Source organism: Anomaloglossus baeobatrachus, chromosome 5 (assembly GCF_048569485.1).
Source record: "Anomaloglossus baeobatrachus isolate aAnoBae1 chromosome 5, aAnoBae1.hap1, whole genome shotgun sequence".
Lineage (NCBI taxonomy): Eukaryota > Metazoa > Chordata > Amphibia > Anura > Aromobatidae > Anomaloglossus > Anomaloglossus baeobatrachus.
In genome coordinates this window covers 36047468-36071983 of record NC_134357.1, presented here as the reverse complement: position 1 = coordinate 36071983, position 24516 = coordinate 36047468, and the positions used below count along the sequence as shown (strand labels likewise).

Here is a 24516-nt window from a genome sequence, read left to right as displayed (position 1 = left end):
TGTGCGGCTTTAGCTCTGGTACTTGCAGTAACCTCTGCCTCCGGTTTGTTAGCTGAGCCTTGTAGTTCTCCACTACTTGAGGGGTCAGTCCCCTATGTGGCCAAGTCCATCCACACCGGTATACCGGCTGTGGAGAACAGTCCACGGGTGTATGGCGCACTTCCCGTGGCCCTATGACCCCTTCTTTCCCCGATCCTGGGACAAGCTGCTCCAATCCCCGTCCCCAGGACCGCTCTCCTCTGCATCCTCTTCCTATCTGACTCACATTCTACAGTCTGCTCCCACTAACTAAACTCCACCTCCAGACTGGGTTCGGGCTGTGTTTACCTAAGGCGACAGCAAAGGTGCAACTTGCCCTAGCTACGGCCTAATGGAGTGTTGCTAAATTAAGAGTGTGTCTGTGTGTAACAACCTGTGACCTCCTCCCCACCCGGGAATAGGATACCACACCTCTCGCTGAGGTGCAGTACCTCTGTGGTGACTGGAGCCTCAGGGGCGCCACATTTGACTCTGAAATGCTGTGGTGTTTCAGAGGGAACATACTTTAAAATCCTCCAGGAACTGAGCCGTACTTGACACTGATGGGACAGGCCGGTCTCCCTGCCCACTGACAGTGATTGACAGGTCTCTTTCTGCATCCTTTTATAGGGAGAGACCTGTCACTCCAGGGAAGTGGGTGGGGAGAGGATGCTGGGAATCCGCCTGTCCGACTAGACTCTCATGCGTCTTGGTGTCTGGCTTGTAAAGCATGGTTGTCTCAAAGATGCCGCCACCTTTCAGATTAAACATACATGGCTACAATCATATAGCCAGTGTCTTATACATGCTGCCCGTGGATTAGGTAGACAGCATCAGCTGTCAGCTTCCATTTATACTTACAGGCTTTGTTACTATCTTAAGTTCTTCCTCCACTTGATGTTAATAGAAACTTAAATACTCCTGAGTGAACTTGTGAAAACTTTTTACAAAGTGTCTTGGAAAACTTCCCAATGCTCAGTTAATCAATTGCACTTTCTTATCAGTAATGGTTTTAATTACCGTCTTAGCTAATGCATTCACATCGAATATGTGCTTACTTTTTTTTTTTTACACGTGACTTGACATTTCAGCTTACTTCTTAAGATTAGAAAATGTGAGTAAAATCTATTAAACGCAATTTATCTCTTAAAGCTGCTCCAGCAGGTCTTCTATCAGAGAGAAACATAGGATATCAGGGAAAGTAGCTGCGTTCTGGGAGATATAGTTTTCTATCATTTGATGAGGCATTTTCATGTAAAAAGCGGTATTTGAATGCTTCCAAAACTCATAGAAAAAGCTACCTGAGGAAGTGGGAATATGTATCCCCGAAACGCGTTGTGGCATAGTAATTGTATTAAAATCTCTTGAAAACCATTACTATCATCCTTATGAACATCCCTAGCAGCGCAGCCGACACCGTGATTTTTTCATTTCTATCAATCATAGAAAAAGCCTGTGAGTCCTCTTCCTCCATCCACTCATAGAGAAAGCCTGTGAGTCCTGCTTCCTCCACCCATTCATAGAGAAAGCCTGTGAGTCCTGCGTCCCCACTCTCTCATAGAGCAAGCCTGTGAGTTCCGATTATACCACCCACTCATACAAAAAGCCTGTGAGTCCTGCTTCCCCACCCAATCATAGAGAAAGCCTGTGAGTCCTGCTTCTCCCAGCCACTAATAGAGAAACCCTGTGAGCCTTCTCCCACCCAATCATAGAGAAAGCCTGTGAGTCCTGCTGCTACTACCCAATCATAGAGAAAGTGTGTGAGTCCTGCTTCCTCCACCCATTCATAGAGAAAGCCTGTGAGTCCTGCTTCCTTCACCCATTCATAGAGAGCTTGTGAGTTCTGCATTTCCACCCACTCATAGAGAAAGCCTGTGAGTCCTGCTTCTCCACTCTCTCATAGAGAAAGCCTGTGAGTTTGCTTCTCCCACCCACTAATAGAGAAACCTTGTGAGTCTTCCTTCTCCCACCCAATCGTAGAGAAAACCTGTGAGTCCTGCTGCTACTACCCAATCATAGAGAAAGCGTGTGAGTCTTGCTTCTAATGGGCCCATGGGGCCTGGGGGTTACTTGTCACTGGCTGGTGTAAGGGGTTTGGGATGTCACAGTGGCCAGGCCCGATTCAATGATCCCGGCGGTGTCAACAAAGATGGAGGGGTTATTTACAGAGGAGGGTAGAGTTTATATTTGTGGCGCCACCTGTGGTTTGCGGCTAACATCGGAGTCACCGCTGCGGGCGGTATCTTCTGGGGCAGATGGTAGCGCAGCTCGGTTGGGGCAGCTCTCCACAGGCAGAGCTCAGACCCCAGGGAGGTTGGGAGTAGTAGTCTCCTGCTGCCATGCAGCTAAGGCGCGGGAAGGATTAGACGACACAGAGGTTGCAGTCAAAGTTCTTTACTCACTGAGATGTCACCGCCTCTGGAGTACCGGGCTACACTGTCATGGGCTCCAGCCGATCCCGGATGGATCGGAGGTCAGAACTGGTGCTTCTTTCTGTGAGTCCTTCCAACTTGCGCTGTGTTGTGTGAGTCCCTGCAGCATGAAGCTATGCTGGGACCCAAGTCCTTGTATTGGCTCCTTTCCTGTCCCGTATAGCAGGCAGCACGAGACCTTTACTGGTGCCAATCTCTGGTCACAGCTCCTGGCTTTAGTATGCTGCTCTGCTTCTGCCCCCGGCACTTTCTGTGGGCCAGAAGACTTGAAATTTTCTGCCAGGCGGATTCTGCTGGTGGGGCGTGCAGTACCCACCCAGCCTAGGGTTCCACACCCTGATTTCTGTTCGCTCGGTACTGAGGGAGCTATGGTGCAGCTCTCCTCTCAGCGACCATTCCCTCTCCACTCCTCACTCCGTCCGTGTGTGTTTCTATCCGTTCTCCTCCTTCTGGTCCTGGGAAACGTTCCTCCAGCCTCCCGTCCCCGGGAACTCTCTCCTGCAGCTCTCCTTCTCCCTTCTCTCCCTTCAGACTGTCCCTTCCTGTCTCCTCTGTGTAACTGCCTACTCACTCCTTTCTAGACACACCCTCCTCCCACTCACTACACTCCACCCCCGGGTAAGCCGGTATAGGGTGCCATCACCAGTAGTGGCTATCTCTAGCATTAATGGGCCACCCGACCCATGTCCCGGTGGACAGCTGCTAACTGAGAGTGTTGTGTGCTGTGTTGTGCATACTGGTGAATGACCTCCTCCGAACCCGGGATGAATACCGCACCTCAGCTGTGGTGCAGTACCCTGTGGCGACTGAAGCCTCAGGGGCGCCACACTTCTACCACCCAATCATAGGGAAAGCATGTGAGTTCTGCTTCTCCCACCCAATCATAGAGAAAGCCTGTGAATCCTTCTTCTACCACCCACTCATAGAGAAAGCCTGAGTCCTGCTTCCCCCACCCACCAATAGAGAAATCCTGTGAGTCCTGCTTCTCCACCCACTCACAGAAAAAGCCTGTGAGTCCTACTTCCTTCACCCATTCACTGAAAGCCTGTGAGTCCTGCTTCCTTCACTCACACATAGAGCAAGCCTGTGAGTCCTGCTTGCTCTGCCTACTCAGAGAAAATGCGTTATTCCTACTTCCTCCACCCACTCATAGAGAAAGCCTCTGAGTCCTGCTTCTCCCACCCATTGAGAAAGTTTGTGAGTCCTCATTACTCCACCCACTCAGAGAAAACCTGCAAGTCCTGCTTCCTTCACCCACCCGTAGAGGAGGCCTGTGAGTCCTTCTTCCTCTACCCGCCCATAAAGAAAGTCTGTGAGTCCTGTTTCCCCCTCCCACTCAGAGAAAGCCTGTGAGTCCTGCTTCCTCTGCCCACTCAGAGAAAGCCTGTGAGTCCTGCTTCCTCCTTCCACTCAGAGAAACCTGTGAGTCCTGCTTTATACACCCACTCATAGAGGAAGCCTGTGAGTCCTTCATCTTCCAGCCACTCAGAAAAAAAAGCCTGTGAGTCCTGCTTCCATATTAAAAAAGTAGATGTGAAACCAAGGAAGTAAGTGAAGGAAAGTTTCCATGTAAAAATTGGAACAAGTTCTATTAGTGGCTAAAAAAAGAGTTTCATAATGTACCCCCAAGAACAGTCCTTAAAGGGAACCAATCACCAGGATTTTCATATATAACCTAAAGCCAGTGCTATACTGGCCTATCAGGCTGATTCTATACATATCTGTAGTCGTTAGCGCTGATGTTTAGGTTTTGAAATCCAAGAAAGTAAAGTTTATAAAATCATCAGCTTCTTGAGTGACAGCAGCTGAGGATCAGATATCAGATAATATCTGTGGGGTATTCATAGTTATCCCCTCCCCTTGTTAGAATTTGCAAGTAATTGCAAATTAGAAGTATTATAGAATTGATTTAATTTTTTACTTGCAGGATCTGTACTGAGGTCATACCCATGTGACCAGAAGGGGCGGGGCCTCAGCCAACAGAAAAATGTTGCTTCCAGATATCAGCTTTGTTGGCTGAGGCCTCGCCCCTTCTGGTCAGAGTACTTACCAGACCCCAGACGTCTGTGTTAATTCCAGGACCTCATGCGATCTTCGGCGGGAGCTCCACAGTGGTCCTCCCCTGCTTCTAGCTGACTCTCCCTTACTTCAGATCGCACATATACAGTAAATACTCATACACATGCACACAAATCATATTGCGCACACAATCACACATCAGATTGCACACACACACTCTCCACATTTGTCGATACTGATTGCTTCCGACCGGCAGGAGAACCCCGGACATAATGCAGTAGAATGCATAGAGGACCTGCGGTGGAACGCATTGATGTATTCAACCGCAAGTCTTCCATGCATTCCTGCGCATGTCCTCGCGCTTCACTGCACTACGTAGCAGGTTCCCCTGCTGGCCGGAAGCATTCAGTATCGCCAGATGTGGTGAGTGTGTGTGTGTGATCTAATGTGTGATTCTGTATGCAATCTGATGTGTGTGGGTGTGTGATCTGATATGTGCGGGTGTGCGATCTGATGTGGGTGGGTGTGTGATCTGATATGTGCGGGTGTGAGATCTGGTGTGGGTGGGTGTGTGATCTGATATGTGCGGGTGTGAGATCTGGTGTGGGTGGGTGTGTGATCTGATATGTGCGGGTGTGAGATCTGGTGTGGGTGGGTGTGTGATCTGATATGTGCGGGTGTGAGATGTGGTGTGTTTGTGTGCAATCTGATGCGTGTGGGTGTGCAATCTGATGCGTGAGGGTGTGCAATCTGATGCGTGAGGGTGTGCAATCTGATGCGTGAGGGTGTGCAATCTGATGCGTGAGGGTGTGCAATCTGATGCGTGAGGGTGTGCAATCTGATGCGTGTGGGTGTGCAATCTGATGCGTGAGGGTGTGCAATCTGATGCGTGTGGGTGTGCAATCTGATGCGTGTGGGTGTGCAATCTGATGCGTGTGGGTGTGCAATCTGATGCGTGTGGGTGTGCAATCTGATGCGTGTGGGTGTGCAATCTGATGTGTGAGGGTGTGTGTTCCACTGCAGGTCCTCCCGTTTGGCGTCTGGTGATTATGACTGTGGGGTCTTCTGTCTTTTTCTTCTTCACTCTTTTGGGGGTGTCTGTTTTCTATAATATAGTGTCCTGCAGTATTCTAACTTTTTTAGCTGCATGGACACTTCATTATTAAACCGCAACTAGGGCTTATTTTCAGGGTAGGGCTTATATTTAAGCCTTACCCTGAAAATGGTGAATATTACTACTAGGGCTTATTTTCAGGGTAGGGCTTATATTTAAGCCTTACCCTGAAAATGGTGAATATTACTACTAGGGCTTATTTTCGGGGAAAACATGGTAGTTATAATCCTGACTATCAATATCAGAAGAGAAGACCCCGTAGAGTTGGAGAACTCAAAAACCTATGTTTTTGGGTGCATTTTAGATGAAATGAATGGTGGTGGTAGTATTTCCCGGTGCGGGATACTTGTTATATGACATCATGCCCTGTAGACCTGCGCTGTGTCCGCTCCCATCTATCAATCTCCACTGTCAGATGAAGGTCATGGCTGGAAGTGACGGATATGAATATTTCCCTCGTCTGTTTTATTGCACCGATGTTCATATTTTATACATGGAGATAGTCAGCGCTATTTTGTTAAAGTATCTCTTAGATTACGCTCCAGGGTCTGAGCCAGTCGCAGCTTAGTTTACATACAGATGAAATTAACGGCGCATATTTTTATCTCGCCACTCACTAAACAAATTGCGCTATTAATCTCTCTAAAAGCATTCGTTATCAGCGCCATGTTCTGGATGCCCGCCAGCTACATCACTTTAACAAAATCGATTGCACACTTATGTTGGCAAAGGAAAATCTTTCTCAGATGTCCCATTTAGGCCTCTTTTATAGTCTAATTTTCTTTTTTATCTTTTTTAGTTTGTTGCCCATAGCAACCAATCAGAGCTCAGCTTTCAAATTACCAGAGCAGTTTATGAAATGAAAGCTGAGCTGTGATTGGTTGCTATGGATAACACCCTTTTAATAATCTCCCTCATTGGACTTATTTATCAACTGTGTCCAAGTTTGCCTATAGCAACCAATCAGAGCTCAGCTTTGAAATTCTCAGAGTAGTTTATGAAATGAAAGCGGAGCTGTGATTGGTTGTTATGGACAACAACCCATTTAATAATCGTTCTCATTGGGCTTATTTATCAAATGTGTCCAAGTTGCATATAGCAACCAACCAGAGCTCAGCTTTCAAATTACCAGAGCAGTTTTTTAAATGAAAGCTGAGCTGTAATTGGTTGCTATGAACAACAAACCTTTTTAATAATCTTCCTCATTGTCCTTATTTATCAAAAATGTCCAAGTTATCTAAAGCAACCAATCAGAGCTCAGCTTTCAAATTACCAGGGCAGTTTATGAAATAGAAGCTGAGCTGGGATTGGTTGCTATGGACAACAAACCTTTTTAGTAATCTTCCTCGTACTTATTTATCAAATGTGTCCAAGTTGCCTATAGCAACCAATCAGTGCTTCGCTTTCAAATTACCAGAAAAGTCTGAGCTGTCATTGGTTGCTATGGACAGCACACTATTTTAATAAACTCCCCCATTGGGATTATTTATCAAACATTTCCAAGTTGTCTAAGACAACCAATCAGAGCTCAGCTTTCAAATTACCAGAGCAGTTTATGAAATGAAAGCTGAGCTGTGATTGGTTGCTATAGACAACAAATCGTGTTAATATAATCTTTGTCATTAAGCTTATTTATCAAAAATGTCCAAGTTGTCTAAAGCAACCAATCAGAGTTCAGCTTTCAAATTACCAGAGCAGTTTATTAAATGAAAACTCAGCTCTGATTGGTTGCTATGGATAAAAATAAGTGTTGTAATAAGGCTTAAAGGGAACAATAGGCCCCATTCAGTGGCCATAATACGATTGTGTGAATGAGCCTTTAAGCCTAAAACTGAAAATATAAATATTGATCTGCTTATCTTCTAATCACATGTATGGGAGAAGGATGGGTCATATTGAATTTTACTGCCCGATCATTTACTTCTCAATATCAGAGCTATCTGGCAGCGACTAACTTCCCTATCCCTATACAGAACACTTGCAAGCCCGGCTGAATGGAGCGTACATGAGTCTGGAGGATCCAGTGAAAACGGCTGCTAGACAAAAATGCCATTTGGTGTTTGGACACTTTTAATTTAAATGTATTCAATCATGGAGAGGGGGTTATAGACCAAAGGGATATAAGAAAGTTTACCCCCTCAAGCAATTAGTGCTTCACTCTATTTTATTAAATATGTAACGGAATTCAGAGTTTTAATTGCATTTTGATGCAATACTAAAGAAAATGTGGCGATCGTGGCCACAGGCTGCAAAAAATATTATTTACCTTCAATAATGAAGATGATTTAACCAACTGAATAATGAATGGTCTGCAAATTTTTTAATTATGATGCGCTGCTCGCCCCCCGCTGTTACATAACTGAATGTTACCGGCGTGCGCACCAGTGATTTCCTGACTTATTATATCTAAAAAATTAAAGGCACAGGTCTGCTGATGGTCTCCTATAATTAGTAAGGATTTGTAACGTACTAGTATGATAGCCCCTGGCCAAAGTGTACAACTAGAACTGATGTGAAAGCAAAAAAAATCACCACTGAACATCATGAGAGGCTCATAATGTTACAAACTTTGGCGTATCTGTGCCACAAAATTGATAACCCCAGACATCTTAGGCTATGTGCCCACGCTGCGGAAAATGCGCTGATTTTGCCGCGGATTTCTCGCGGTAAAGCCGCGGATTTTCCAGAAATCTGCAGCACAGCTACTTCCCAGCCATTTCTATGGCATTTGGGAAATGCTGTGCCCACGCTGCGGATTTTTCTGCAGCGGAAATCATGCGGATTTTCGTGCGGAAAAATCTGCAGCATGTCAATTATTGTTGCGGATTTCTCCGCAGGGTCCCATATACTTACCTGCCTCACCAGAGTCACTTTCTCCGTCCGGTGTACAGGAGCGCGGTGAATCCAGGTACAGGAAGGAAGAGGTGGGCGGAGCCTGCACAAGCTCCGGTCATTTGACAGCCAGAGCTAGTTCAGGCCTGCCCACCTTCTCCTGCAGACGCTGAGAGAGTGACCCGGCCGCCGGAAAGCGAGGTGCTGCATGATGGAGGTAAGTATGAACTCCCCCGATCGCTGCAGCGCCGAAGACATGGTACTGTATCCTCAATGCAGAATGCCTGCACCATATCCACAGGACACTGTCCCCGTGGGCACATAGCCTTAGGGGGAGCCATTTAGTCCCCCCCATGCTTTTTTTTTTTCAGCACAAAAAAACTGCCTTTTTGTGCTTTTTTTTCATGCTTTTCTTGCTTCTTTTCATGCTTCTAATGTATTGTGATAGGGAAAAAAGCAGAAACAATTGACATGTCGCTTTTTCAGCAACAGAAAAAGCAAGGAAAAAAGAAGCACTGTGGGCACAGCAGGTCATGATTCTCATAGACTTTGCTGGGAGGCATTTTCCTTGCTTTTTATCGGTTAAAAAAAAATCAAGGAAAAAAAGCATGAAAAAAAGCCCTGTAGGCACAAGGCCTAGTTAAGCGTCCTGATGTGTCCCCCCCGATATAGGGGTGAAGAAACACGTAGAGGCAGACTGGGCCGCAATATCAAAGGCAACCCAATATAGCACACCTGGAAGAAAAAAAGACATGAATCGCACATCCCAAAATTACACTTTGATCTAAAAGCCTTTAGGCAAAAATTAAATACCTGAACATGAGGTTCTTGGTTTAACATTCAGACTCTATGAAGCCACGGCAAACCTCTGAGTGGGTCCCCAATCTATGCCTTGAAGGTGCAGTACCAGCAGGGCAGGTGATCTGACGCCTCACATCAGCCATGCTGCAAGGCAGAGTCCCCATGACTTCAGGCCACACCGCCCCACCAACGCAAAACCACCCCCACACGACACCAGCACCATGTGAAAGGAGCTGTACACTCACCTTCCACAAGCTCCCAGTGTGTGAACACTGTTTGCAGTCTCCTGCTAATTAAAAACACCTGTGTCAAATGGGAGGAGTGCTGATCTGAGTAAGAAATGTGCCCTTGTTGCTTTTTTGTGTGCTTCTTTTCTGCACACACAAAAAGCATGTTTTGATATAAAAAAAAACAGCTGAAAAAACGTGCATTTTTTTATTGTGTTTGTGCGTTGTTTCACATGCTGTTTTTTATGCTAGTTTATGTGCTTTTTTTAATCATGGCCGATCGTGTGGGTTCAGGCACTGTACCCCTGCAGTTGCCGCTGGGTCTCTGGTTGCTGATACAGCAGGGACCCAGCTCCTACTACTCGGAGCTGTCCCCGCGCCACTCCCGGCAGTTTAATCCCAGTGCGATCACAGCGTTCAGGAAGCAGGGAGAGGAATCGCTTAGGCTAGCTTCACATCAGCGGTATTCTGCCGGTCGGCAGAAAAACGCAAACTGCATGTTGCCGGATCCGTTGTCTGCTCAATGCATTGTCAATGGACTCGCGGCAACATGCGTTTGCATCCATTTGCATGTGGCAGATTCAAGATCCTGTGAGTTGCTGTTTTTAACCATCTTTCAAAAACGCTAAATGCAGCGTTATTTTGTCTCAGACCAAAAACAGCAGCTCACCAGATCCTGTACATTGCAGCAGTAGCTGCAGTGTATTTCAATGGCGCCGGATTGTGTTTTCACAATATCGGTTGTATGCGACAAAAAGGATCCTTTTTCCCTTGACAAACAAAATCAGAAGAACATGGTTTTGTTTTAAAGTCTTCAAAATCTTTATTTAGCCCAATAAATCTACATACAACATTTATATAGTTTTATTTTAAAATATATATAGTAATAAAATGGAATTTTAATGTACATTAAATATATGTTTATTTTTCATTATATCTATCAATATTCATCTAACTTAAATTTATAGCAATCTCTCAATATTTTTTTTATAAATTTGAATATAATTTATATTCAAAATTAAACTATCTATGTATCTATGTATCTATCTATATTTAGTTCCTTAATGTGGCTTACTTCCTATCCATGTCTAGATATATATATATTTCTATGCATCTATCTATCCCTCTATCTATTTATCCCTCTATCTATCTATCTATCTATCTATCTATCTATCTATCTATCTATCCCTCTATCTATCTATCCCTCTGTCTATCTATCTATCTCTCTATCTTTATCTATATATATAATTGCCTTATTCTGTCTATCTGTCTGTCTGTCTGTCTGTCTTGCTCCAAAATTGTGTCCTTACGGTGACACAAAGCTGATTGGCCGCTGGGCTCGCCATGGCCCCGCCCCCCGCACAGATTGGCCGCTCGCCCAGGCTGCGCCCCCACACGGATTGGCCGGCCGCTCGCCCAGGCTCCGCCCCCCCACAGATTGGCCTCTCGCCCCGGCACCCTGCAGGCATTGGCAACTCGACCACACCCCGCCCCCCTCACACAATGCACGCTAGCTCTGGCCCCGCCCCCCCACGCATTCCCCGAACCGACACGGTCAGGGAGCCACGACTACCAGGTGAGTACTGTACCCCTGGGAGCCCACATCAGCGTACGCCGCCAAACCAGCCGACACATACCCTCGCATTGCTGGGGCTGGCCGGCGTATGCTGGTGTGGGCTCCCGTGCGAGCGGGGGACGAGATACGCTGGTAACCATGGTAGCATAGTTACCAGCGCATCAAGGTCCTGCAGCGGCGGAAAATACACACACGCACACACATAACAGCACACACACACACACACACACACACATCAGATCACACTCACTCTCACACACACCTCACACACACATCACATCACATCCACACATCAAGGTCCTGCAGCGGCGGAAAATACACACACGCACACATCAGATCACACTCGCTCTCACACACACCTCACACACACACACTTCACACACACATCACATCGCATCCACATACTCACAACATCCTGGGATATCGCTTGCTTCTCGGCGGCGATACTGTGCTGTGAGCTTCCAGGACCTGCCAGAGGATCACATGGCCAGAAGCATGTGGTATCTCCGGATGTTGTGAGTATAAGCGCGTATGTGCGATATCGTCAATGAGTGAGTGTATGCGATCGGGTGTGTGTCAGTGTATGCGATCGGGTGTGTGTCAGTGTATGCGATCGGGTGTGTGTCAGTGTATGCGATCGGGTGTGTGTCAGTGTATGCGATCGGGTGTGTGTCAGTGTATGCGATCGGATCTGTGAGTGTCGGCAGAGGAGCACGGCGTGCTGGAGGAGGCTGGGAGGAGAGAGGCTGATCCTGGGGAAGGCTGGGATGGGGAGGCTGAGAGAAGAGAGGCTGATGCTGGGGGGAGGCTGAGGCTGGGGTAGGCTGGGAGGAGAGAGGCTGATGCAGGGGACCGAAAAGGCTGATGCTGGGAGGAGAGAGGCTGATGCTGGGGGAGGCTGAGGCTGGGGTAGGCTGGGAGGAGAGAGGCTGATGCTAGGAGGAGAGAGGCTGATGCTGGGGGAGGCTGAGGCTGGGGTAGGCTGGGAGGAGAGAGGCTGATGCTGGGAAGAGAGAGGCTGATGCTGGGAAGAGAGAGGCTGATGCTGGGAGGAGAGAGGCTGATGCTGGGGGAGGCCGAGGCTGGGGGAGGCTGAGGCTGGGGTAGGCTGGGAGGAGAGAGGCTGATGCTGGGGACAGAAAAGGCTGATGCTGGGAGGAGAGAGGCTGATGCTGGGAGGAGAGAGGCTGATGCTGGGGGAGGCTGAGGCTGGGGTAGGCTGGGAGGAGAGAGGCTGATGCTGGGAGGAGAGAGGCTGATGCTGGGGGAGGCTGAGGCTGGGGTAGGCTGGGAGGAGAGAGGCTGATGCTGGGAGGAGAGAGGCTGATGCTGGGGACAGAAAAGGCTGATGCTGGGAGGAGAGAGGCTGATGCTGGGATGAGAGAGGCTGATGCTGGGCACAGAGAGGCTGATGCTGCGGGTAGAGAGGCTGATGCTGCGGGTAGAGAGGCTGATGCTGCGGGTAGAGAGGCTGATGCTGGGATGAGAGAGGCTGATGCTGGGGACAGAGAGGCTGATGCTGGGGACAGAGAGGCTGATGCTGCGGGTAGAGAGGCTGATGCTGCGGGTAGAGAGGCTGATGCTGGGAGGAGAGAGGCTGATGCTGCGGGCAGAGAGGCTGATGCTGCGGGTAGAGAGGCTGATGCTGGTGCAGCATGGGGGATGGAGCACGATGGGGGGTGCGCAGCATGGGGGATGGAGCACGTTTGGGAGTGCGCAGCATGGCGGATGGAGCACGTTTGGTAGTGCGCAGCATGGCGGATGGAGCACGTTTGGGAGTGCGCAGCATGGCGGATGGACCACGTTTGGGAGTGCGCAGCATGGCGGATGGACCACGTTTGGGAGTGCGCAGCATGGCGGATGGAGCACGTTTGGGAGTGCGCAGCATGGCGGATGGAGCACGTTTGGGAGTGCGCAGCATGGCGGATGGAGCACGTTTGGGAGTGCGCAGCATGGCGGATAGACCACGTTTGGGAGTGTGCAGCATGGCGGATGGAGCATGTTTGGGAGTGCGCAGCATGGCGGATGGAGCACGTTTGGGAGTGCGCAGCATAGGGGATGCAGCACGATGGGGAGTGCGGAGTATGGCGGATGGAGCACGTTTGGGAGTGCGCAGCATGGCGGATGGACCACGTTTGGGAGTGCGCAGCATGGCGGATGGAGCACGTTTGGGAGTGCGCAGCATGGCGGATGGAGCACGTTTGGGAGTGCACAGCATGGGAGATGGAGCACGATGGGGGGTGCGCAGCATAGGGGATGGAGCACGATGGGGAGTGCGCTGCATGGGGGATGGAGCACGATGGGGAGTGCGGAGTATGGCGGATGGAGCACATTTGGGAGTGCGCAGCATGGCGGATGGAGCACGTTTGGGAGTGCGCAGCATGGCGGATGGAGCACGTTTGGGAGTGCACAGCATGGGAGATGGAGCACGATGGGGGGTGCGCAGCATAGGGGATGGAGCACGATGGGGAGTGCGCTGCATGGGGGATGCAGCACGATGGGGAGTGCGCTGCATGGGGGATGGAGCACGATGGGAAGTGCACACCTCCCCCCAACACACACGCGCGCGCACTGCACAACACACCACACACACACTGGGAACCACAAACAACTGCCCTACACAGACACCCACACACACAGACAACGCTGCACACACACAACACCCAACACACAAACACCGCGGCACACACAAATATACGCACATACCGCACAACACACACATTGCACAAAACATACCTCCCCCCAAAACACACCACACACACACAAACCGCGCAACACACACACACACAACGCGACAGACACACAGCGCTCCACAAACAACGCAACACACGCAACACACATACAACACCGCTCTCACCCCCCGTCACACCCAGACAACACCCAGAACATGTACAGCCCCTACACAAACACTTGGTAACTACACACAACAACATCTATATATATATATATATATATATATATATATATAACAAAAATCATACATGAACTACACAATACGTAAATTCTAGAATACCCGATGCGTAGAATCGGGCCACCTTCTAGTTTTTCTATAAATCTATATTTCTATGTATCAATTTATAACTTTTTTTTAAAAATTAAACGGCTCTATTCTCTCTCTGTCAGTCGGTCTCTCTTTCGGTCTCTCCCTCTCCCCTCCTCTCTCATACTCACTGATTCCCGATCACCGGCGCGGCGCTGCACGGCGTTCACACTGCTCTGGTGGCTTCTTCACTTTTGAAAATGCCGGCCGCTCATTATTCAATCTCGTATTCCCTGCTTTCCCCGCCCACCAGCGCCTATGATTGGTTGCAGTCAGACACGCCCCCACGATGATTGACAGCTGTCTCACTGAAACCAATCACAGCCGCCGGTGGGCGGGTCTATATCATGAAGCAAAATAAATAAATAAATAATTTTAAAAAAACGGAGTGCGGTTCCCCCCAATTTTAATACCAGCCAGGATAAAGTCACACGGCTGAAGGCTGATATTCTCAGGATGGGGAGCTCCACATTATGGGAAGCCCCCCTACCCTAAAAATGTCAGCCAGCAGCCGCCCAGAATAGCCGCATCCATGAGATGCGACTGTCCCGGGACTGTACCCGGCTCATCCCGAATTGCCCTGGTGCGGTGGCAATCGAGGTAATAAGGAGTTAATGGCAGCAGACCATAGCTGCCACTAAGTCCTAGGTTAATCATGCCAGATGTCTCACATCCAAAAAAAAAAAAACACACATCCAAAAATTCCTTTATTTGAAATAAATGACAAAAAACAACAACCTCTTTCACCACTTTATTAAAGTCCCCAAAAACCCTTCCATGTCCAACGTAATCCACAGAGGTCCCTCGACGCTGTCAGCTCTGCTACATCAGAAGCTGACAGAGAGCGGTCACAGACCACAGCCGCTCTCTGTGAGCTCTCCGCAGCGACTGAAGTGAGTCGCGCTATCAGCGGAGCTGTCAGTGAGGTTACCCGCGGCCACAGATCTCAGCGGGTGAAGTTCATCCGACTTCATTCTAATCGTGCGGCTCTGTTTGTGTCTGCTGTCAGCGGCCATTCAGCTCTGCTACATCGCTCTGTCCGTGTCTGCTGTCACCGGCCATGCAGCAGAGCTGAATGGCAGATGACATAGAATAAACGGATTCGTCAAAACTAAGCAGGAAAACAGGACCCAAATGCATGCAAACGCAAGTGAACGGTCCGTTTTTATGCTGGATCCGGTAGACGGATGCAGTTAAAAAACGTTCAGGTCACTTGCGGTGTCATGCGTTGGACTTCAAAAAAAAGGATCCAGTCACATTCAGTTTGCGTTTTTTTGCCTTCAGGCAAAAAAACGCTGATGTGAAGCTAGCCTTAGGCTAGGCTTAGCTTAGCTTAGGCTTTTCAGCAACAAAATCTGGAAGGAAAAAAGAAGCAGCGTGTGCACAGCAAGTCAGGAATGTCAGACTTTGCTGGGATGCTTTTTCTTTGCTTTTATTGATTAAAATTAACAAGGAAAAACGCATAAAAAAGCATAAAAAAAAGCCATGAACAGGGAGTGGGCAAAGAGGAGTCAAATAACAGTCTGGGGTCAAGAAACTTAGATCAGAACACAAACACAAGCCAACAGCACAACTGTAAAACCAGAGTGTACGACTGGTGAGGTTCTGTGAGAGCATGCTCAGTAATTAAACAGAGCAATTACCAGGAACGTGGAACACTCGAGCAATCAGCACCTCCCAGAACCTGCATGGAATCCTGCGCTATTAATCAACCTGTCAGCTAGTGCTCTAAGAAACACATCAAAAATCTCCAAATTTGCAAGATGCTCTACACAAAGTAAACATGTCACTGCCAGCTCTGTAGTTCAGGAAGGCGCAGCAGAACATCACCTGTGTGTAAGATGCTCTGCACCGAGGAATAATGTCACTGCCGGCTCCGTAATTCAGGAAGGCGCAGCAGATGCTCTGTACAGCGGAATTGTGACAGGAATACTAGCCACTCTAATAAGAATTTAGTGCATCTATTGATATACTACACCCTAAAGGGATATTAATTGTTCTAGTCCGGAGTTTGGGAAAATCCAAAATCTGGAGGTGATTTATGGAAAACCCTATGGGGAAAGTTCCCTTTGACAATATCGGGGTCAATTTAAAATAATATATCACTAAGAAGATGCACTAGTCATTTTAATAAGAATTTAGTGCAATAATAGACTTATTCCAGCTTTTATTAAGCTATTGAAGCAAGAAAATTCTGTTATTGAAACTGGTGACAATCTCTTTTTTTTTTGGGGTGGTATACCTAGCCCTATTGGGATTATTCCTCTGATAATATTGGTGTCCGAGCCGAGAATGGTTAAGTGGTTTGAATAGGCTTTAGTTTAAATGGTGGTTGATTGTGCAAGTTTTAAATAAATCTAATATATAAAAGTGTGTGTATGTGTGTGCGTGCATGTGTGTATGTGTATGTGTGTGTGTGTGTGTGTGCGTGCATGTGTGTGTGTGTGCGTGCATGTGTGTGTGTGTGCGTGCATGTGTGTATGTGTGTGTGTGTGTGTACGCGCGCGTGTGCATGTGTGTGTGCGCGCGCGTGTGCATGTGTGTGTGTGTGTGTGTGTGTGTGTGTGTGTCCGCTAAAGGAATCCGCACCGTCGCATTTACAATCACAAAATTTTGCACAGACACTCCATGTGACTCCGGGAGCGTCATAGACTATGTTTGGACGGGAAGATTTAACCCCGCACATTACAGTTATGCAGGCGTCACACGAGACAATCTATCGTGCGATATGTCGTCGGGGTCACGGTTTTCGTGACGCACATCCGACATCGTTTGCGACGTCGTTGCGTGTGACACCTCTGAGCGACTCTGAACATTCGCAAATCGGTTACAAATCGTGTATCGTTGACACGTCGCTCATTTTTAAAAAAATAGTTTATTCTTCTTTGCGTCAGTTGTTCATCGTACCCGAGGCAGCACACATCGCTCCGTGTGACACCCCGGGAACGATGAACACAGCTTACCTGCGTCCCGCCGGCAATGCTGAAGGAAGGAGGTGGGCGGGATATTTACGTCCCGCTCATCTCCGCCCCTCCGCTTCTATTGGCCGGCCGCTGTGTGACGTCGCTGTGATGCCGAACGTCCCTCCCCCTTCAGGAAGTGGATGTTTGCCGCCCACAGCGACGTCGCTCAGCAGGTAAGTGTGTGTAACGGGGGTTTAACGACTTTGTGCGCCACAGGCAACTAATTGCCTGTGACGCACAAACGACGGGGGGCGGGTGCGATCGCTCGTGCGATCGCACGATAGATCGTCTCGTGTGAAGCCCACATTACTCTCAAAAATCCTGGTTGCTATAGGAACAAAATAAACTGTTAGTATAAGAAGCTTATGTATAAGGTAATAAGATGTCAGTAGGGAGACAGATAGAGAGATACAGAAAGAGACAGGGACAGACAGACAGAGAGAGACAGAGAGAGGGAGACAGGGAAAGAGAGGACAGACAGACAGGGAAAGAGAGAGACAGACAGTCAAAGAGACAGACAGAGGCAGACAGACACAGACAAACAGGGAAAGAGACAGGCAGACAGGAAAAGAAACAGAGAGACAGACAGGGAAAGAGACAGAGACAAGGAAAGAGACAAGGAAAGAGACAAGGAAAGAGACAAGGAAAGAGACAAGGAAAGAGACAAGGAAAGAGACAAGGAAAGAGACAGGGAAAGAGATAGACAAGGAAAGAGACAGGGAAAGAGACAGAGACAGGGAAAGAGACAGAGACAAGGAAAAAGATAAGGAAAGAGACAGAGACAGACGGGCAAAGAGACAGACGGGCAAAGAGACAGACGGGCAAAGAGACAGACGGGCAAAGAGACAGACGGGCAAAGAGACAGACGGGCAAAGAGACAGACGGGCAAAGAGACAGACGGGCAACGAAACAGACTGGGAACGAGACAGACTGGGAACGAGACAGACTGGGAAAGAGACAGACTGGGAAAGAGACAGACTGGGAAAGAGACAGACTGGGAAAGAGACAGACTGGGAAAGAGACAGACTGGGAAAGAGACAGACTGGGAAAGAGACAGACAGAGACAGAAACACACACAGAGACAGATAGAGACAGTCAAAAAGACAGAGACAGATGGACAGAGACAGACAGACAGACACAGACAGAAAGAGACAGACAGACACAGACACACACAGACACCGAGACAGACAGAGACAGACGGACAAAAACAGATAAACAGACAGAGATAGACAGAGACAGACAGACAGAGACAAAGAGACAGAGACAGACAGTCACAAACAGACGAAGATGGGAGACAGACAGAGAGACAGTTACGATCCCGGGCAACACCCGGGTACTACAGCTACTTAATAAAGGTTAAGTTTTATTAGAAATGTTCACCATAGCCAGTGAACAAGCATCCATCAACTAACAATGTGACCGCTGGACCAGGGTCCTACATATCTTTTTGCTCAGTTCTATTAATTGGAGTTACCTGTTTTTAAATACATACATGTCAGCAACATTATAGTCATTCTTAATATTGACTGCTTTCTGCCAATCAGATATAGATGAATGCGCCATCGGTTTTCACGAGTGTCAGCAAATTTGCATCAACGTGGATGGGAGTCATTTTTGCCGCTGTCACCCAGGTTTCCGCTTGAAGTCAGGTTCGGAGAGTGACTGCATTGGTGAGTAATGCCGGTTACCTTTTATAACATTGGTTATTGATAGAGATACAGGGTTTCTGGTATGTAAGCATTGAGTGAAAAAACATGGGAACTGTGGCACAGATAAAAAAAAAGCATATTAGTGGAAAATAGACTGAACTGCAATCAATGTCAAGCATCTGCTGCCAAGCCAAGTGAGATCTATTGCCTGGACTCCTGCCATCTTCTAACTAATGTCTGTGTGTTCTGCTCTGTTTAGGATAGGTTCCCACGATCCGGATGACACTGCGCCCTGGACGTAGCATGTCTTCTCCTGCGGAAACGTGAGTGTTGTCCGAGGGAGAACGCAATGTCCATACCTACGATCAGGGTTTTGGGTGCTGCAAACTTTTGCTGTGTTCTCCTCATAGAGAACACTCGCGTCTTCTCAAGCATAAATTGACATGAGGTGGCTCAGGAAACCGAGTCGCATGTCAGTTTACACTGCAGAAAAAAGAAGCACAGTAGGCATGGGATTTCTATAAATCCCATCCACTGTGCGTCTACTCATTTTGGAAATATGCTGTATCGAAAACATTATTAATCCTGATTGTGGGAACCTGGCCTGACAGCATAACATCAGTCTGTCACTCTTCAGCCAGGAGGACAGAACAGGTTCCCCTCGCACTTCTAGGCCATACTTACCTGGAGAATTGAGGCTGCAGGAATAGGGATAAACACTTGACCACCATGGCAGCAAAGCATTGGAAACATCACAGCACCATCCTACGCCTATCTGATCACACACTCGAAGGGAGGACCGAGTACCCCATACCCCTTGGCGGCACATTTGCACCAGACGGTATTAGGGCACTTTTCACTGCACCAAGATCAGAATGCAAAATGGCGGTGCAACCTGTGACCCAACCTTCATAGAGGCCGAGTCACATATTGCGCTGGCCAATCACAGCCATGTCAATACTATGGCTCTGACATGCCCACAATGCTGTGGGCATTCAACAAGCTTTATTCAGCTGGCAATCCCAAACAGTAACACAGACATCTGGTTGGAAATCCTTGTTCCGGGGTTCACTAGGTGTCCGGTATGAACTTCAAAGTTTACTTTTGGGCGTCGCTCATCTCAACCCATGTCTAAGGGGTACTTTGCACGTTGCGACATCGCTAGCCGATGCTAGCGATGCCGAGCGCGATAGTACCCGCCTCCATCGCAGATGCGATATCTTGTGATAGCTGCCGTAGCGAACATTATCGCTACGGCAGCTTCACACGCACTTACCTGCCCTGCGACGTCGCTCTGGCCGGTGACCCGCCTCCTTCCTAAGGGGGCAGGTCGTGCGGCATCACAGCGACGTCTCACGGCAGGCGGCTAATAGAAGCGGAGGGGCGGAGATTAGCGGGACGTAAACATCCCGCCCACCTCCCTCCTTCCGCATAGCTGGTGGAGGCAGGTAAGGAGATGCTCCTCGCTCCTGCGGCTTCATACACAGCGTTGTGCGCTGCCGCAGGAACGAGGAACAACATCGTACCTGTGGCTGCAGTGAAATTATGAAAATGGTCGACACTACACAGATCAACGATTTACGACGCTTTTGCGATCGTTTATCGGCGCATCTAGGCTTTACACGTTGTGACGTCGTTACCAGCGCCGGATGTGCGTCACTTTTGATTTGACCCCGACGACATCGCAGTAGCGATGTCGCAACGTGCAAAGTACCCCTAAGTGGGAGCTGGAAAGTCGGAAGAGCCATGACACGACTCAGAAGACTGGACCCACCCTGGAAACCGGAGAAGATGGCGATCGGTAACTACCGTATATCAGTACACGTACACTACATTACTTACAGGTTTAGGGAATAATTAACGGGTGTGCTCCTTTAATTCCCAAGGGCAGCCCTCCCTTCTATAATATCCATATGACCTAACACAGCACAGAGTAAGGAGTTATTGAGATGAGCCAACCCCTCCTAAAGATTATCTTCATTTTTAAAATTCAGTGATATGTAAAATAAGCAGAGACATTACCAAGGTAATGCCTCAGGCAATGAATCAGAAGGTGCAATTAGTGAGGAGTCAGTGGGTCAGATAATATATTAATCTGGAGCCTCATTTCCAACCTTCCCGTGTCAGAATTCTCATCAGTTGCAGTAAATGTGAATACATTTGCGCTCTCATCACCGCAGCGCCATCTGAATAAGTAATTTAAGAGACGTTCGGGGAATGATAAAGATTAATACATCTCGGAATATACATTTTTTTATTATGTTGATCGGCTGCAGTTTTTGCACTAGTTCTAATTTAAGTGAGTTCTGGTCTTATTATTGGTTCTGCTGTGTCACCATGAAGCGTCAACTATTGGGCTAGGTGCACACATTGAGTGTTTGGTGCAGAAATTTTCTGCATCAAATCTGCACCTTCTGGCAGAAAATCCTCCAAAATGCATTTTTCTGGTGCATTTTTCTGCCAGAACCTGCAGTTTTTGTGCCATGCGTTTTTCTTAATGAAGTCAATGAATGGAAGGGCTAAAAAAAACACAGGCGAAAACGTAGCAACAGTTGACACGCTGCAGATTATTTTCTGCACCAAATCTGCAACGGAAAAATAAGTAACGTGTGCACAAAACTTCAGAATTCTCATTGACTTTGCTGGCATAAAGATTTGAATGCTGACTTGTGACACATCTGCACCAAATCTGCATCAAAAACGCACTGTGTGCACACAGCCTTAATTGTCTGAGCCTTTACTCTTCTATGGCCATATAGAATGCGTCCTCTGCATTACAATAGATGGTAATGTGACAGAATACGCTTGCTGTCAATAAATGCACCTTTGTGTCCATCACATGTCCAGGGTAAAAAATAACAATAGCCGTTCAAAGACAGCAAACAGAGATCTTGAAAATCAGGAGAAATTGAAAACTTGTCAAGTATGTGACCATTATATGATTTACCGTATATACTCGAGTATAAGCTGAGGCCCCTAATTTGACCACAAAAAACTGAGAAGACTTATTGACTCAAGTATAAGCCTAGGGTGGGAAGTGTCCCCCATAGTAATGTGGCCATGTTGTCCCCCGTAGTAATGTGGCAATGTTGTCCCCCATAGTAATGTGGCCATGTTGTCCCCTGTAGTAATGTGCCCATATTGTCCCCTTTAGTAATGTGCCCATATTGGCCACTGTTGTAACGTGGCCATATTGTCCCCTTTAGTAATGTGCCCATATTGTCCCCTGTAGTAACGTGGCCATATTGTCCCCTTTAGTAATGTGCCCATATTGTCCCCTGTAGTAACGTGGCCATATTGTCCCCTGTAGTAACGTGGCCATATTGTCCCCTGTAGTAATGTGCCCATATTGGCCCCTGTAGTAACGTGGATATATTGTGCCCTGTAGTAATGTGCCCATATTGTCCCCTGTAGTAACGTGGCCATATTGTTCCCTGTAGTAACGTGGCAAGATTGTCCCCTGTAGTAATGTGCCAATATTGGCCCCTGTAGTAACGTGGCCATATTGTGCCCTGTAGTAATGTACCCATATTGGCCCCTGTAGTAACGTGGCCATATTGTCTTCTGTAGTTATGTGCCCATATTGTCCCCTGTAGAAATGTAGCCATATTGTCTCCTGTGAAAATGTATCATATGCCCTGTAGTATGTGCCCATCCTTGTGTCTCATCCTGTAGTAATGTGCCCCTTTACTAATGTCCTCATTCCGGTCCCCTTCTTGACCCCTTTATGCTCTTGTTCACATACCCACACAAAATATATTCTGACCTATCCCCTGTTCTTGCAGTGTCCTCTTACCTACTCCTTACAACCAACAGGCACACAGTGCTCGCAGCGGTGTTCGCAGCCGGTGCATATTGCCACGGCTGCCGTCATCGCTTCAAAGCATTTAACTGTAGTAAAGCAATGACAGCTGCAGCGGCAGCAACGTGCATCGTCACAATCACCGAGGAGTCTATGTGCCTGCGGTTCGCAAGAACCAGGTAAGAGGGCACTGCAGGAACAGAGGACAGATGAGCGTATGTTTTTGTGGGAACCTCACTCGAGTATAAACCGAGGGGAACTTTTTCAGTATAAAAAAATGGTCTGAAAAACTCGTCTTATACTTGAGTATATACGGTAAGTTGCCTCTGAGCTAGTGGGTGGAAACTATCTGCTATAATGTCTCCCATACACAGCACACCCAGACATGAGAGACTCCCGCTCTCCTGTCTCTCTGCAGCACATGTTCACAAGCAGCAGCAGCATGGAGGACAGCTGTACTGAGAAGTGTAGCTGTTAATCCAGCACTTAGATGAGATAAAACACATACAAGAAAGCAACAGCACAATATGTCTGTTTGCCTCTTTCATTGTTTTTTCCCTTCTTTCCATATACTTCAGTAAGCAGCTGTAACCTGATCCCTCAGTGAAGGGGCAGCTCAACTTGTTTTGCGTAAAATGGATTTTAGTAAAAATGGATTTTAGCAGCAAATCTCTAACCATGTGGGCTTACAATCCACAAGGAGATGGTAAGGATAGGAGCTGTGTATACGGCACTGTCTTGGTAGCAGTAGTATTGTATGAAAATTATTATTATTATTATTTTGTCCTTTACTCACTTATTATTTTCTTTCCTTTCAGATATAAATGAATGTGAGGAAAGCGGTTCCGTCTGTGATCACATCTGTCACAATGATGTTGGATCCTATCACTGCCATTGTTACAATGGCTTCTACCTTGCCAGTGATGGGAAGAAGTGTCTCAAACAGGGATAAGATTTTGGATTTTTTTCTTAGGCTATCTGCGCACGTAGCGTTCTGTCCCTGCAGAAATTTCTGCACCGATTTGAACAGCACACGTGCGCTTCAAATCGCTGCAGAAAGAGTCCGTAGTGAAAAAAAAAAAGCTGATTCCATGCGCTCTGAGTGCAGCTCCTCCCATAGACAGAGCGGGGGGATGCATGCAGAGCGCACGGAATAAGTGACATGTCACTTCTTAGAACGCGCGCTTCGGGCAGCAGCTGAAGCGCTGCGCTCTAAGACGCCACGTGCACACGTCTCCTGCATAATCTTCATAGATTGTGCTGGGGACGCAGGACGCATGCAGTTACGCTGCGGTGCAGATCGCAGCGTAACTGCATGAAAATACGCAACGTGCGCACATAGCCTTAGAGTCTCATCGTATCATATTCATGAATTTATCATTTTCTATTTATGAATTCCAAGTTACATTTTTCAAATTCTCAGTATAAACATTTACTGACCCTCTGTGGCATGCCATGATATTATCGTATTGAGGCCACCATGCTACTTGCGTGGCACGGCCAGTCATTCACATTGCATTGGAGTAGCGCTGCTAAGCAGATTATGTATCACGCCGTGGCACGGATCATTCATTTGGCCCAATGAAACTTCACTTGGTGCCTTCTGTATCTGTATATAATTAATATTCCTAAAGGGAAAGTGTCATCAGAAAATGACGTATTAAATAAAGTTTCTATGTTGAAAATTTTTTACAGAATTTTTTGTGATTTTTTTTTTTCCCCCCACATCACCTTGCAGTCATGTGTATCTGTACCGAGTTGGCAGGGGGTGGATGAAGGGATACCTGGTTATCATTTTTTGTTGTTTGGAATAACTACAAATTTGTGCTGCTGAGCCGAATGAGGGGCTACATTTTAAGTGCAGGGGCTGCAGATAGTCCATAGTAAAGGGGGCTTTACACGCAACGACATCGCTAACGAGAGGTCATTGGGGTCACGGAATTCGTGACGCACATCCGGCCTCGTTAGCGACGTCATTGCATGTGAAACGCAGGAACGGCCGTTAACGATCAAAAATACTCACCATATCGTTGATCGTTGACA

At 47.5% G+C, this 24516-nt stretch overlaps 1 protein-coding gene across 1 annotated transcript in view; it reads left to right on the top strand.

Moving 5' to 3' along the window:
* The window catches only part of CRTAC1 (cartilage acidic protein 1), a 779202-nt gene extending 755042 nt beyond the window's left edge, over positions 1–24160 (top strand). Inside the window, exons 15-16 of the mRNA XM_075348409.1 lie at positions 18567–18692; positions 23292–24160. Coding sequence (XP_075204524.1) covers positions 18567–18692; positions 23292–23425 — 260 coding nt within the window. The 3' untranslated portion in view covers positions 23426–24160. The remainder of the gene's footprint in view (positions 1–18566; positions 18693–23291) is intronic.
* Positions 24161–24516: the final 356 nt, after the last annotated feature.